Raw genomic sequence first — 15,590 nt, 5'->3', positions numbered from 1 at the left:
GAAGTCCCAAGGGGATGATTTTGAGTCACTTCAAAAAAAAAAAACAGAATCCATAGAATTTAACAATTAAGTAGGAATGGGGGTTGGGACAAGGGCAAGAGAAAGCAGAACTGAAGGTAATTCTGAGCTGTCAAACTGAATGATAACAGGTAACATTTCAGGATTTGGTATGCTCCAGGGTTATGCTAAGTGCTGGGCATAAGTGCCTGACTATATATATTACCTCACTTAATTCACAAACCAACCCTAGGAGGAAGGCATAATTCTCACTTTACAAAGTCACGTTTATAAGCATCTGCTCTATACCAGGAAGTGTGCTTATCCTGAGGAGGTCATCATTGAGGTCATCATTGCTTAACAGAAGCCCTTCGTAGGTTTGTTATTACTGATTTTTCTGTGACCAAAGTTAGCAAACAATAAATCCTGTTTTAAAGATTCTTTGGGCTACAGCTATCATGTCTATGCTGTATAGTATGGAACTGCCAGTCCTGGATTATCCAACGCATTAAAACACACAAGTGAAAAGAAAACTCTCCTCTGTCTTTCTGTTTTCCTGTTTATAGATTATTCAACTAATCAGTATTTTTACTGTCCATTAAGTTTGGCATGCGTTTTCAAGTTCTGACTATAACTTGAAAATAGTATGAATTATCACAGACATTACTACTTGGCTCACCAAGCCCACCCCCTGCCTCCTTGCAGGAGAAGCCCCGATTGACAGTGGTGTCCATTCTCCACATGGCCGTGTGCTTCAGGGAAGGTGAGCTCCAACCCAGCTCAGGGAGTGAATCATGATGATAAAGCCATGAGAACATGGTTTAATTCTACCAAGTTAAACTCGTGTACATAGAATCTGAGGGGAGCGCAGGATGACAGAAAGAACCCGGATCCTTGATCAAATGCCTGAGAAATACAATTTTCTTCTTTTTAAAAAATAATTATGTTAGGTTTTTCGGTTCTTGCAGCTAAAAAGAGCTTAACTAATGGACTAGCAAATAGAAAGACTGCACACTTGGAAGTGTTTTGATTGGAGGGAGAGGTGTTAGGGAAGTATTAAATATATCAACATCTTTCTTTCAAACTTGGTGACTTCTTTCAAAAGAATGCATGTAGTATATTAAGATACCATTCAAAATATCTGCCTTTGGGAGTTTTCCAAAAATCTATCTTAACATTTACTTAATTTGACATTTTACAAGGTTGCATCATAATATCCTGTAGCAAATTCTAATTTTCTTAAACCTAACTAGGATGATAAATAATTCCCCCCATTATAATCCATCATAAGCATTCATGTATTCGTATATATACATGAAAAAGGCATATACATATACCTCTTATACTTTTATACTTCGGGGTAATACAATGTTAATAAATATGATAACTAGTAAGTATAAAGGTAGAAATCCAGCTTTAACTTTGTTGTTAAAAGAATACAAGTAAGAAGCTTCAATTGGAGATATAAAAATATAGCTAATCAAAACTACTATGAGGTTCACAAATCTATAAATTTCATGTATTTTTGAAAAGTTGAGAAGTAAACACTCTTTAGTACATGTAACAAGCTATTCACAGTAAAGAGCAAATACTAAGGCCAATGCCACGTAAGTTTCAGTTTCGTGTTTCGCAGCAACCCAGCTGTCCCACGCAACATCCCAGATCCATCTGCTGGCAGTCTATGAGAGAAATGTTTAGAAGACCCACTTTAGATCGAACATGTTAAGTGGTAATTTTTAACTCTATACAATGTTTGATACTGTTTAGAAGATGCATCACTATCTCAGAAAGTTATATTTTAAAAGTAATTTGTCCAATTTTCCCTTTGCTGAAAAGACTTGACAGTGATGCTTCCTGGGTCCATCTTTTCTTTTACTGGAGCTGGTACGTTATCTAACACAGAATGACCCTCCCTTAGCAGAGAGTGTCCAGGGGCAGGAACAGGAGGCACTCTGTAATCTGGGTCTAGTAGTTCTGCATGCAGTACTACTCTGCGGTGTTATAGTTCGTAATAAGGAATTATTCTTCCCACCCTTAAAAGATTTTCGACTGAAAGTTTGTCTTGAAATTAAAAAATGGTATTGACTTTGTGAGCAGGCTGTTAAAAGAGAAACCCTAATTCCTTGCTTCACCTGCAAAGCCACACATAATCTTTTTCTGTGGTGGCTCTAAAATGGTCAAAAACCCTCTGTGGCATCTCCCATCAAGAGGCTGTCTATTTTTCCACCCTGTGAATATGAATTGGCCTTGGGACTTGCTCTGAGCAAAAGAATGTAACACTGCAACTTCCAAGAAAGGCCTTAAGAGGTCTTGTGCTCTCACCTCCTGGAATGCTGTGAGGAGCCCCGCATGTAAGGAAGCCCATTCAGTCCACTGGAGGATGATGGCTCCTGTGCAGGGGGACCCAGGTGCCCCAGCCAACAGCCAGCACCAACTGTCACACCTGTGAGTGAGGCTGTCGTGGACGTCTAGGTCCAGCCGAGTCACTGGATGGCTACCAGAGCATCCGTGAGACCAGCAGAAAATCTAAACAGCTAATCCAGGCTAAGCTGACCCACAGAATGGTGAGCAAATAGGCTGCTAAATTCTGGGGTGGGGCTACCTAAATACACCACAACCTCTCTGGTTATTAGTCAAGCACAGCGAGTTCGCCCATCTTAGCGTCTCTGCGCTCCGTGTTTTCTCTGCTTGGACATTCTCCCTGATCTTTGGCACGGCTGGTTTCTTCTTGTCATTCAGACATCAGAGGCCCTTCCCCGTCCCCAGACAATCCCAAGTAGTCACTCCGTCCGTGGAGCACTCGTCACTATCTAGAAGCGTCTCGCTCCCCGAGTGTGCACGTAGGCTGTGGTGTAATTCTGTCCTCCCCAGAGCCTTGCTGACTGCCCTGTGGGCGGCAGCCTTCCGCCCAGCCAAGTCCTCCTGCCAGGCTTCCTCATGGAGCCCCTCAGACTGTCCCACCCTACACACTCATGCTCAACTCGCTAGAAACGCACACAGCTCTCGGGGTATTGCAATCTTACTTGTAAGTAATAGTAATAAGCCTTTCTCATGTAGGAATTGCTCAATAAATATTTATTGAATAAAAAAAATAAGCCTTTCTGTTTATTGAGGACTCTGGGCTGGGCACTCTGTTAAGGATTTTAATACGGATAAGCAAGTAGGTTTTATCGTCCCCATTCTACAGAAAAAAAAACTATGTCCAGGCCAGAGGCAGTGTGTGTTGCTGCCAGGATTCATATCCAGGCCAACTGGACGCTAAAACCTAGGCTATTACATTCTCTGTATCATTTTATTTTCTTACACTCTAAACTGTGTTGCTTTATTTTCTTGACTGGAGTAAAAACTCCTTGGCAATCATGGTCCATGTCATATAATTTTCTGTATTTTCCTCAGTACCTATACCTATTATTTAGTGCCCTAAATCAATTTACTGGTTAATCAATTATTAAATGACATTAAATTGTCAAAACTGTTATGGTCAAGGAACAGAATACCCATACAATTTAATAAATTATTAACAGAAAATTACCATTTCTAGCTTAGTATTTTTCAAATAATTCATAGTGAAAGAAAATATAGTTCACATAATTATCCTTTCAGTCAAGATGCACCTCAGGATCTGGAAGTGCCTTTGAGACATTGCAATAAATATCAAGTCACTTAGAGGGGAGACCTCATAGTTGAACTTGGTAGATGCTGATCAGTGAGGTACTTACATTGATTGCCTGACCCGTCTTTTGAATGAGTAATACTTTTATAATGAACTTATAACGGTGGAACCCAAATTCTTTGACTGCTAACAATATGCGATCTGCTAATTCAAGCGACAAATGAGAGAAGACTTTGTCATCATATTTGACATCTTTAAGATTTTCCTTTAAAAAAATTAAGAAAAATATTTTAATTTTCAAACCAAATATTTTCTAAACAAAAATTGAAGTAGAAAATGTGTCTGATTAATACATATAACTTTTTGAAAAACATACATATTTCTAACCAAGTAATATTAAATGGTTGATATGTTTACCAATTTATTTCAATAATAATTTTGAAGAAAATTTAGTTTTATTTATTTACTTATTTTTTAATATTTGGCTGCATTGGGTCTTTGTTGCTGTGCGTGGGCTTGCTCTAGTTGCAGGGAGCAGGGGCTACTCTTCGTTGTGGTACCCGGGCCTCTCATTGAGGTGGCTTCTCTTGTTGCAGAGCATGGGCTCTAGGCATGCGGGCTTCAGCAGTTGTGGTGCGTGGGCTCAGTAATTATGGCTCACGGGCTCTAGAGCACAGGCTCAGTAGTTGTGGCACATGGGTTTAGTTGCTCCACAGCATGTGGAATCTTTCCAGACCAGGACTTGAACCTGTGTCTCCTGAATTGGCAGGTGGATTCTTAACCACTGCACCACCAGGGAGGCCCTAGTTTGGTTTCTAAATTATGTTCAGTTGCCCTTCATTAGCAACCCTTAAGCTTAAGTTTTCCTTTACTAGATTACTGTGCCAAGCAGTTACTAGGGAGACACAAGAGGAATTTTAAAACAAAGCTTCTAGGAATTCTTAGGTAGAGAATCTTAAATGTTTTTCAAATTTATGTATTTGCTAAAATTCAGGAGCAGAGCCTGCATTATGTTTTTCCTGTCTCTTTTTTTGGCCACGTGGCACGTGGGATCTTAGTTCCCTGACCAGGGATCAAACCCACACCCCCTGCATTGGAAGGGCAGAGTCTTAACCACTGGACAACCAGGGAAGTCCCTATTCCTGTCTTCTTGTCTCCACAAATTAAAGGCCACTTCTTTCTAATTCTGCTTCTACGGCTTCTCACTCTACTGCTTTTTTCTGTGGCCTCCAGGAGAATATCAAGGAAATCAAAGATTTCTCATGTTTATTACTAAATTAATATATAGCTGGGGGCAGGTGGGGAGACAGATGTGGGCCATGAAGGACTACATTTTCCTACAAACCATAAGCAGACCTGAACCAGCTGGTGAGCAGGTGGTGCCTGGCTTTGATTAACTGACTCAGACCAATGATAAATTAACCAATGTTCTGAGTTCTAATGACAACAAATGGATGCCTACCTGGTAATTTTATAGGCAAGTAAAACCAAATAAATTACCCATTTTTTGGTTTTGGTTCCCTCCTAGAATGGTTCTGGATCTAAACTGGGTCTAGAAGAATTTAGTTCCCTCAGGCAATTGGCTCAATCTTTTGGACACTTAGCGACATCCATTCTCCCTTCTGAATCTGCCTAAGAGATCCCAGGCTTTATCTACATAAGTGTTCATTTTTAATAAATAAAGAGCACGTGCTATAGGAAGATACCTATAAGCTCCATCAGTATATACTGTTTCTGTGTCTAGAACTGTGTTCAATGCTCCCTAAACACAAAGGAAAATCCCCGGCCTCTCTATGACCCCTAGCCTTCCACCTATATTTCCAATTAGCTGTTCCAGACCCCATCATGCTCAATGCAGTTCTATAAGCTATCACATGCAAACACAATTTGAAATTCTACTATAGTCAATAAACTTGAACTCAGTCTATGTAGTAGGGCTGAGTGACACACCAAAATGTATACTCAATCACAAATGCTTGCTATTAGTGTTTAGATCAGAGAATTAATAATTATTTTATTGTATTGAATTTATTTCCTGAAGTTATGAGCCATAATATCTTTACCAAATATTATCTGATAATTATTAATTCAGCTTAGAAATGTATCTATGTCTATGGTGGTGGAGGGAGGTTGGAGGGTGGGTTTCCTAAGTATTCTTCCGTATTAATAAAGGTTAATTCATTTAAGAATTAACTTTGATACAATTAAAGGGCCATTAATCATTTATACAGAATAAACTAAACATATGCTTTCTTCCCAATAGCTAGCTTACATCAGTTATTACTAAAGGAGTGCATCTTGTAAATTAGAGGTGGGGGAGGGAGATTAGGCTGGGTAGAGTCCCACAAAGGGAATCTGGTCATCAGAAAAATCCTGGGTGCCTGGTGCCCAAAGGTGAAAAGGGGATTCAGAAAAAGTGGTCCCTTAAACAAACATTCTATAATTAAAGTTTTTAATTTGGCCCTTTATTAGGAAAGATGGTGAAGGGAATTCTTTCCATCTGAACCATGTAGTCTTCAGATACCAACACTAGCATAATTAATATTGGTATTCGTATTACAGTATTAATTTTGTAAAATTGAAGAAGCTTTGTTGGACTAGCCTGAAAACATGTGTCTGAGTTTCAAACTGTCCTAAATGAACTTTAGATTCCAGCTGGTTTAATGAAGAAGAAAACCGACGCATAAATTGGGGACTGCCTGTTCTTAAGATGTTTTAGCGTCATCATGAATCAATTTTTCACACATATTCAATATGTGTTCTTTAATTCATTCCTCCAAATATGGGAGACACATGGAACCTGAAGGATAAATAATTTATGGATAATTAAGAATTAAATGAAATACCAAAAGAATATTCCTTTTGGTCTAGCTTTAATCATAGCATCAACATGAAGATTATTGAGTATGACTCCAAAGTACTTTCATATTTTCAGAGATAAAAGCTACAAAAAAATCAATCAGGGTAACTATATGGCCATAAATCTTAATATAGTTTATCAAACCCCCAAAGCTAAGATATTACTATCATATGTATCTATCAACCTACCTTTAATATCTGCTGGACTTTCGCTTCTACTGAATAAGCCTGGAATTTTTTCAATGGCTCCATTCTATATGAATTAGCAAACTTTAGTTTGGCCAGGGTACTCTTCCATTCTTTACCTATGTCAGCAATTGCGTCATCAAATGGTGGCTCTACGTACTGAACATCATGAATTGATTCTCTCAGTCTTTCTTTTAAAATCTGTGCATACTGAAAGGAGGGAGAGAGAGACAGAGAGAGAGAGATTACTTTTTTAATTGTAAAATGAAATTTCGTTTTTAAGAACCCTGGTGCAATGGGACAGGACTGACACAAAGCTTGGAAATCCATTATAAGACTTCAATGATTATGTGGTTGCTAAATCCTAGATTCATTTCTGGCTATCAATCTGGTAAAAGAAGAAAAAAGAATATAGCTATCATCTATCTATTTATCTATAAACAGAAATACACACAAACGCAAATTTGAATGCATATATTTAGAACATCCATGGAAGATGCAAAAGAACTAGAAACAAGAGTGGCCCCTGAGAGGGCAACTGAGTGGCTAGAAGACTGGTATGTAAGGAAAACCTTTCATGTTCCCTGCCCTGACATTATGAAAATATTATCCTTTGTTGTCTTCTTATAATTTTAATTATTTTATCTTTGAATAAATAATACAATTATTTACATAACACATTTCTAAGTCTTAAATTGAAAAGATAACAAAAGTGTATTGATTTGGTATATACATCTTTCTGTGCTTTTTACATTCAACATTTATTGCCTGACATTCAACCTGTCTTAAAGAACTACTTATTTAGTGGCTACTACGCTTCAGTTAAGTACTCTAGGCTCTGAAGTTACAGTGGTGAACTTCATTATAATAACCAGGAATTAATTGTTTTACTTGTATTAACTCATAATCAAGGACTCTGCACTCATGGAGTTATCCTTCTAGTGGGGAGGAGGACAGACAATAAAAACGTATATACGGTAATGAATAAGCCAATTTAAATAGTGGTAATTGGTATACAAATAAAACCACATGACTTGATAGAAACTCATCATGAGGGCCTAATTTGGACTGAATAATTGGAGACGTCCCTTCAGTCCGGTTTGGGCTGAAGTCTAAAAGGAACAGGAAATAGGAAGGACAAAGAACATGTTCTGAGAATAGACGTGTGTTTGGTGTGTCTGGATCGTTTAGAGTGAGGAAAATAGTAGTAACAGAATAAGGTTAAAAAGGTATCATGGGGCTTCTCTGGTGGCGCAGTGGTTAAGAATCCACCTGCCAATGCAGGGGAAATGGGATCGAGTCCTGCTCCCACTTGGCGCGGAGCAACTAAGCTCATGCGCCACAACTACTGAGCCCGAGCACCTAGAGCCCATGCTCCGCAACGAGAAGCCACCGCAATGAGAAGCCCACGCACCGCAATGAAGAGTAGCCCCGCTCGCCGCATCTAGAGAAAGCTCGCGCATAGCAACGTAGACCCAACGCAGCCAAATATAAATAAATAAAATAAATACATTAAAAACAAAAAGGTATCATGCAGGACTAAGAGTTTGAAAAGGAATTTGAAACTTATTCTCAGAACAATGAGGAGCCAGTGGAAGGATTTAAACGGGCAAGTGATATTTTCTAGTTTACAGTTTTAAAAGATTATTGTGGCTGCTGTATGGTGAATAGATTAGAGGGAGATCAGGGTCTGAGGTAATAATTTATAGTTTAAAATACTTGTTTACAAATAATGTTAATGATAAATAACTTCGTAAGTGTACAATAGCGTTTCAAACCAGGAACATGGTTTGCTTCTGCATTTACAGAAGAACTTTTATTTACAATTAATTTTTTATATTACAAGAATTTCTTTCAATTTATTCTGAAGCATTAATTCCTGTGATATTCTTTCAATGTCCCATTTAAGGTGATTTAAAAACACATTTTATGTTTTTAGGAGTTGTATAACATAAAAATACCATTGTTCCCTACTAAAATTTTATTAATTTTAATGTTTATTACATCTTGATTTTCCTACAGTTCTACATATTTCTATCACTCCTCTTCATTTTTCACACCTTACTTCATAGACCAGTAGTTTAAAGTGTATACATTAAACATCATATTCCCAGGAATACTATGGGAAAATATTTATTCTCTACCATTGATGTTTCTATGTGGCAGAAACTTATGGAGCAATAGTTCCCCTTCTTTGCCCTCTGATTTGTTCCTCTCTGAGGGAGCTTATGTGATAAGCAAGTTAGGAAGAGGAAGAGCATGTTTAGTGCAGAATCTCCCCACCTCTCCTCTTGACATCTAATTATAAGTAGTACATATTTTCTGTTCCACCACTGCATATGCTTTACAGAGATAGGACATCATCTTAGATATATGTCATCATCCAGCTACACCCATGACTGGGTGAGCTGCTTTAATTTAGGTAGAAATGTTACCAATTTCCATCCTATTTTTCATCCCTAATGGTTTGTTAATACGGTGAGTTACATTGATTTTTGAATGTTAAACCAACCTTGCATTCCTGGAATAAACCACACTTGAGCATATTATTATTATTATTTTACTGAAGTTTGTACCTTTTAACCCCCTTCACCCATTTTGCCCACCCTCCAGCCCTTTCCCCACACCCCAACCTCTGGCAACCACCAATCTGTTCTGTGCATCTGTGAGCTTCCACATATAAGAGAGATCATATGGCATTTGTCTTTCTCTGACATTTCATTTAACATAATGCACTTGAGACGCATCCATGTTTTTGCAAATGGCAAGATTTCACTCTTTTTTGTATATATACACCATATCTTCTTCATTCATTCACTCATCATTGGACATTCAGGTCATTTCCATATCTTGGCTATTGAAAATAATGCTGCAATGAACATGAGGGTGCATATATCTTTTTGAATTAGTGTTTTTGTTTTCTTCAGATAAATACCCAGAAGTGGAATTACTGGATCACATGGTAGTCCTATTTTTAACTTTTTGAGGAACCTCTCTACTGTTTTCCATAGTGGCTGCATGAATTTACATTCCCACCAACAGTGCACAAATGTTTTTTCTCTACATCCTCACCAACACTTATCTCTTGTCTTTTTGTTAACAGCCATTCTAACAGTTGTGAGTTTTGATATGAAACTTTCCTGATGATTAGTAATGTTGAGCATATTTTCATGTACCTGTTGGCCATCTGTATGTCTTTTTTGGAAAAATACCTATTCAGATCTTCTGCCCACTTTTTTCATCAGATTTTTTTTTGGAATTGGAATTGGAATTTTGATAGGGATTGTATTATATTAAATCTGTAGGTTCTTTTGATACTATGGAAATTTTAACAATATTAATTCTTCCAATCCATGAGCATGAAATATACTTCTATTATGTCTTCAATTTTTTTTCATCAATGTTTTACAGTTTTTAGTGGACAGGTCTTTCACCTCCTTGGTTAAATTTATTTCTAAGTATTTTATTCTTTTTGATGCAATCATAAATGAGATTGTTTTCTTTTTTTTTTTTTTTTTTTTTTTGCGGTACGCGGGCCTCTCACTGTTGTGGACTCTCCCGTTGCAGAGTACAGGCTCCGGACGCGCAGGCTCAGCGGCCATGGCTCACGGGCCCAGCCGCTCTGCGGCATGTGGGATCTTCCCGGATCGGGGCATGAACCTGTGTCCCCTGCATTGGCAGGCGGACTCTCAACCACTGCGCCACCAGGGAAGCCCGAGATTGTTTTCTTAATTTCTCTTTCTGATAGTTCATTATTAGCACATAGAAACCCAACAGAATTTCTTATATTGATTTTGTGTCCTGCCACTATACTGGATTTGTTTTTTAATTCTAATGTTTTTTTTTTTGGTAGAGTCTTTAGGATTTTCTATATATAATATCATGTCATATACAAAAAGCAACAATTTTGCTTCTTCCTTTCCAACTTGAATGCCTTTAATTTCTTTTTCTTACCTAATTGTTCTGTCTAGAAATTCCAGGACTATGTGAATAAAAACAGCAAAAGTGAGCATCCTTGTCTTTTTCCTGACCTTACAGGAAAAGCTTAGTTTTTCCATTATTTTATGTTAGCTGTAGGCTTTTGATATACAGCCTTTATTATGCTGAGGTACATTCCCTCTATAACCACTTTGTTGAGAGTTTTTTTAAAAAACCATAAATGGGTGTTAATTTTTGTCAAATCTTTTTGTGCATCTATTTGAATGATCGAGATTTTTATCCTTCATTTTGTTAATGTGGTGTATCACACTAATTGATTTGCAGATGTTGAACCATCCTTGCATCCCTGGAACAAACTCCCTTTGATCATGCTGTATTATCTCTTTAATGTGCTATTGAATTCAGTTTGCTAATATTTTGTTGAGGATTTTTCCATCTATGTTCATCAGGAATACTGGCCTATAATTTTCTTTTCTTGTGGTGTCCTTGGCTGGTTTTGGTATTAGGGTAATGCTGGCCTTGAAAATGAGTTTGGAAGTGTTCCCTCCACTTCTATTTTTTGGAAGAGTTTGAGAAGGATTGGTATTAATTCTTATTTTAATATTTGGTAGAATCCACCAGTGAGGCCATCTGATCCTGGACTTTTGTTTTAGGTAGGTTTTTGATTATTGATTCAATCTCCTCACTAGTAATCAGTCAATTCAGATTTTTTCTTTCTTCATGACTCAGTCTTGGAAGGTTGTATGTTTCTAGTAGTTTATCCATTTCTTCTAGGTTGTCCAACTAGTTGGCATAGTGATCTCTTATGATCTTTTGTATTTCTGTGGTATCAATTTTAATTTCTTCTCTTTAATCTCTGATTTTATTTATTTGAGTTTTCTCTCGAGTCTTGGTCAGTTTGTCCCCTCTCCTCACTTAGGGACTCCAAAGACAATAAAAGTTTTTGCCTGAAATTTCCCATAGCTCATGTCAGATTTTCTATTGCTGTCTCTAAATTCACTAAGCCTGCTCTGCAGTGTCAAATCTGCTGTTAATTCCACTGTTTATTTTACATTTCCAACATTATATTTTTCACCTGTAGAGGTTTGATTTGGATTTACCACGCTTAATCTTTTCTGATTTTTTAAAAAAATATTTATTTATTTGGCTGTGCCCAAGTCTTAGCTGCAGCAGGCGGGATCTTTGTTGCCACAGGCAGGATCTTTGTTGCCACATGCAGGATCTTCAATGAGGCATGCAGAATCCTTAGTTACAGCATGCAGGATCCTTAGTTGTGGCACGTGGGATCTAGTTCCCCGATCAGGGATCGAACCCGGGCCCCCTGCATTGGGAGCATGGAGTCTTAACCACTGGACCACCAGGGAAGTCCCTCTCCTCATTCTTGAATAGAACATACTAACTCTTTTATAATATCAGTATTTTATAACTGCTTTAATGTGATGAAAACTAATATAATACAATAACTATTTTATAATAACCACTTTAGTGTCCTTTTATACTATCTTTTTATCATTTCTGGGTGTTTTGTTTCTTCTCTCCATTTTGAGTTGTACTATTCTGCTTCTTTGAAGGTATGCTAATAAAATACCAGATATTGTGAATCTTACCTTCCGTTTTTGCTGTATATTTTTGTATTCCCACATGCATTCTTGAGCTTTCTTCTAGAATGTAGCAACTTGGAAACATTGTAATCCTTCTCAGACTTATTACGAGGCAATTTAAAATCCAATTTAAGCTTTGATAGGCTGAACTAGAGAAAACCCTAAGTCTAGGGTCTTTTTCCCCCAATACTTAGACAATACACTTCTTAGCACTCTAACCAATGCCCTATGATTTACATGGTTTTCCATTCTTACTGGTGGGAAAAAAAAAAAAAAAACTATTTTGTGTGAGTCCAAGGATTTTTTTCTGTTTCTTTTGGGTGGTTCTTTCTCTAGCCACACCTGACTTCCTCACCAGATGCACTGATGTACTAAGCTGAAGACTTGAGGAAAATCCTCTGCAGATCTTGGGAACTGTTTGTACAGCTCTCTCCTCTCTAATACTCTGCTCTTATATCACCCTGAACTACCCTGACTCCCAAATCATTCTCAACTAAGGGAGACATCTCCATAAGGTATGGGCTGGAAGCCCTCACCAGGCAGTACATTAGGGGAAATCTTGGGGCTCACCTTTCTTGTTTGTAATCTCTCAAAGATCACAATCCTGTCTTGCCTTACATCCAGCCAGTGGAAATAAGTACTTCATACATTTTGTGTAATTTTCTGTAGTTTCTGGTAGGAGTTGGCTTCTAGTAGAAGTCCTTAATCAGAAATAAACCTGCTGTTTTAATCATCTGTCAGACTGCTTTATGTTTTAGTTGTGGAAGAGAAGCATTATAGCTCCCCAAACCTCTTAAAAATGAAATCTTTATTTTGTTCTTTTTGATTAATAGAATGCTTCTCCAGGGTACTGCCATCTTCTTTTCCTCTCACAATACACCCAAGGGATACAACTATATTATATCATTAATAGTGGCTCTCAACTGCAATGAATTCCTTGGGGATAGGGCATGCATTTGTGGTTTAAAAATAACAATCAGAGATCCTAATATGCTGAAAACTCACATCTCTGCCATTTCTTCCATATATATATTGGCTTTCTGATTTAGTATTCTCTTTATTAAGAGTATTTTATCTCTTAATTAAGGAAAAATCTTTGTAGTCACTTCCAAAACTTAGAAATAGGCTTTAAATATGAAGAACTTTTTGGTATCTACTAAAACAATCTGAGTTTAATTGTTTAACCTATTGATATGGCATTTCCTTATGTTGAGCCTACAATCCTAGAAAAAAAAGAGCATGGTCATGAGATGCCATTACATTCATGTATTTCTAAAACCTGTTTGCTAGTATTAAAGATTTTCAAATGTACGTAGACAAGTGACACTAACCAAGTTTTCAATTTTCAGTAATTTGTTTATGGTTTTGGAATCTTTGGTTGCAAGCAATAAGCACGGAATTTTGTTAACCATATACATAACTAATTGGAAAGATATGGAGTAGCTCACAGAATGGAAGAGAAGCCTAAAGAGTCTGACACTTGAGGCAGTTCAGTATGCCGCCTTCAATTTAAATTAACCTCGATCATTTTCTTTAATTATTACAGGAAGAGTTCATCTAATCAGCCTAGTTTTGGTCTCATCCTCACCACAAAGTTAAGGAAGGTGACTGACAGTCCCACCAAAACTCTATCCAATAGGGAATTAGTTAATTCTCCAAAGGAAAACTGAGTTGCTACTAGTAGAAGAAAATAAATGGATGCACGAGAGAGAAAATCAAAAAACATTTATAACCATTAAATTGTGTGTCCTAATCTTTCTTATGCTCAGGATCATGAGAATAATCAGCTACCTGAAAGTTAGGAATGACTAATTAGTGACTCACTGCCCTCAGGCACATTTAGTGAGCATTTGTGAAATCTTTTCTCAGTCTCTTCCCAATTCAAATTTCTTACCTGTAGAAGCCCAGATTTTAAAGGCAGCTATGGTTAATCACATTCATAGCAAATAAGCAAGAACTGCCTTGGTCCATGTTCCCTTTTCCCCAGATTCTGGCCTATATACCAAGTGAACCTATCTGTCGTCCCTCCTTTTGGATTCAGACTTCCTCACTTTTCAAGACTTCAGATCTTCAGTAGACAGTAAGTTTATAAAAGGCACCTCAAAATACAAATATTTTTCATTACTGCAGGCGACCTATCTTTTTCTCAGACTTATTACGAGGCAATACAACAAAGTTTCTGGGAGCATGAATTTAAAATCCAATATATTAAGGTTTCTGGCCTTGCTGTGCTTTTGCTTGGTTATGAGAACTTGCCCTATTTATTTTTCCTCCTTTTGTTTCTCTTTCCTCTGTAAAATGTAGACACCAAAGAGCAGTCATTAGAACCCTGAAATGTTGCCATGACTTTTTTTGGGGGGGGGGGGTTGGGAAGGATTCTGTTACTTGAAATAAGGATCTTCAAAAATTAGTGTTTTGGGCTTCCCTGGTGGCGCAGTGGTTGAGAGTCCGCCTGCCGATGCGGGGGACACAGGTTCGTGTCCCGGTCCGGGAGGATCCCACATGCCGTGGAGCGGCTGGGCCCGTGAGCCATGGCCGCTGAGTCTACGCGTCCGGAACCTGTGCTCCGCAACGGGAGAGGCCACAGCAGTGAGAGGCCCGCGTACCGCAAAAAAAAAAAAAAAAAAATTAGTGTTTTGCCTATTATCTCTCCTTCATCCTGTTGATTATGGGTCCCACGAAGTAGGTATGAAAAGAAACAATTATAGGCAAGTGGACCAGAAGTCCCAGCTCTATGATTACAGTTTTGTACTGTAATGGTTTTCACACTATGCTCATACAGAAATCATGGTGTTACACCACCAATAAAACTGAATGTCATTTTGCATTAATTTCAGACAGTAAGTTAATGAACAGAATTATTTTCAATTTAACTTTCTCGTACGTTCCTCAAGTAGTGAGGCTGCTGCTGTTTACAAAAACTCAAAACATCTCATTGTTCTGCTTGTTATATCCAATCCAATCCAAATATTATTATTATTATTATTTTGAAGCACAGCACACGTACACCTACTTCTGGCTGGTAAAGCTGCGGTTTGTGTGGTGGCACTAAACACACTAAAATTACGTATTTCTGGGGAAAGCGCCTCTTAGGAAACCTGGGCTGAACAAATCTGAAGAGAACTGAAGAAGCTGTTTCAGTCAGTTAGCGCGGTGGTCTAGGGTCTACACCACAAAAGCCGGAGCTCTGCAGCCTAGGGGCTGGCCCTCGTCCCGAGTCTCCTCACTCACTGCCTCCTTCTCGAACATGCTAGGCCTCCTCTCTTTCCGAGGCATCATCAGCGGCTGCTGAGGCGCCGCGGCCGAGGGCGGTTTCCCACTCCAGCCCCGCTTCTCCATCGCGCAGGCTCTCGCGGACGATTTCCGCGACAGGGTTTCGCTCGCGCCTGCGCCGC

General features: G+C 38.2%; 1 protein-coding gene across 1 annotated transcript; it reads right to left on the bottom strand.

The window, feature by feature from the left end:
• Positions 1 to 585: 585 nt before the first annotated feature.
• On the bottom strand, positions 586 to 15,584 carry DYNLT2 (dynein light chain Tctex-type 2). Its single transcript, XM_067701506.1, has 4 exons — positions 15,427 to 15,584; positions 6,659 to 6,865; positions 3,717 to 3,875; positions 586 to 1,676 (listed from the first exon to the last, which is right to left on the bottom strand). Exons 1-4 carry the CDS (start codon positions 15,532 to 15,534, stop codon positions 1,566 to 1,568), a joined length of 585 nt encoding a protein of 194 aa, XP_067557607.1. The 5' UTR covers positions 15,535 to 15,584; the 3' UTR covers positions 586 to 1,565.
• Between the last annotated feature and the right edge of the window lie 6 nt (positions 15,585 to 15,590).

The sequence above is a fragment of the Pseudorca crassidens genome, chromosome 13, assembly GCF_039906515.1.
Source record: "Pseudorca crassidens isolate mPseCra1 chromosome 13, mPseCra1.hap1, whole genome shotgun sequence".
NCBI lineage: Eukaryota > Metazoa > Chordata > Mammalia > Artiodactyla > Delphinidae > Pseudorca > Pseudorca crassidens.
The sequence above is the reverse complement of the archived record's forward strand: the minus strand, read 5'-3'. Positions and strand labels throughout refer to the sequence as shown.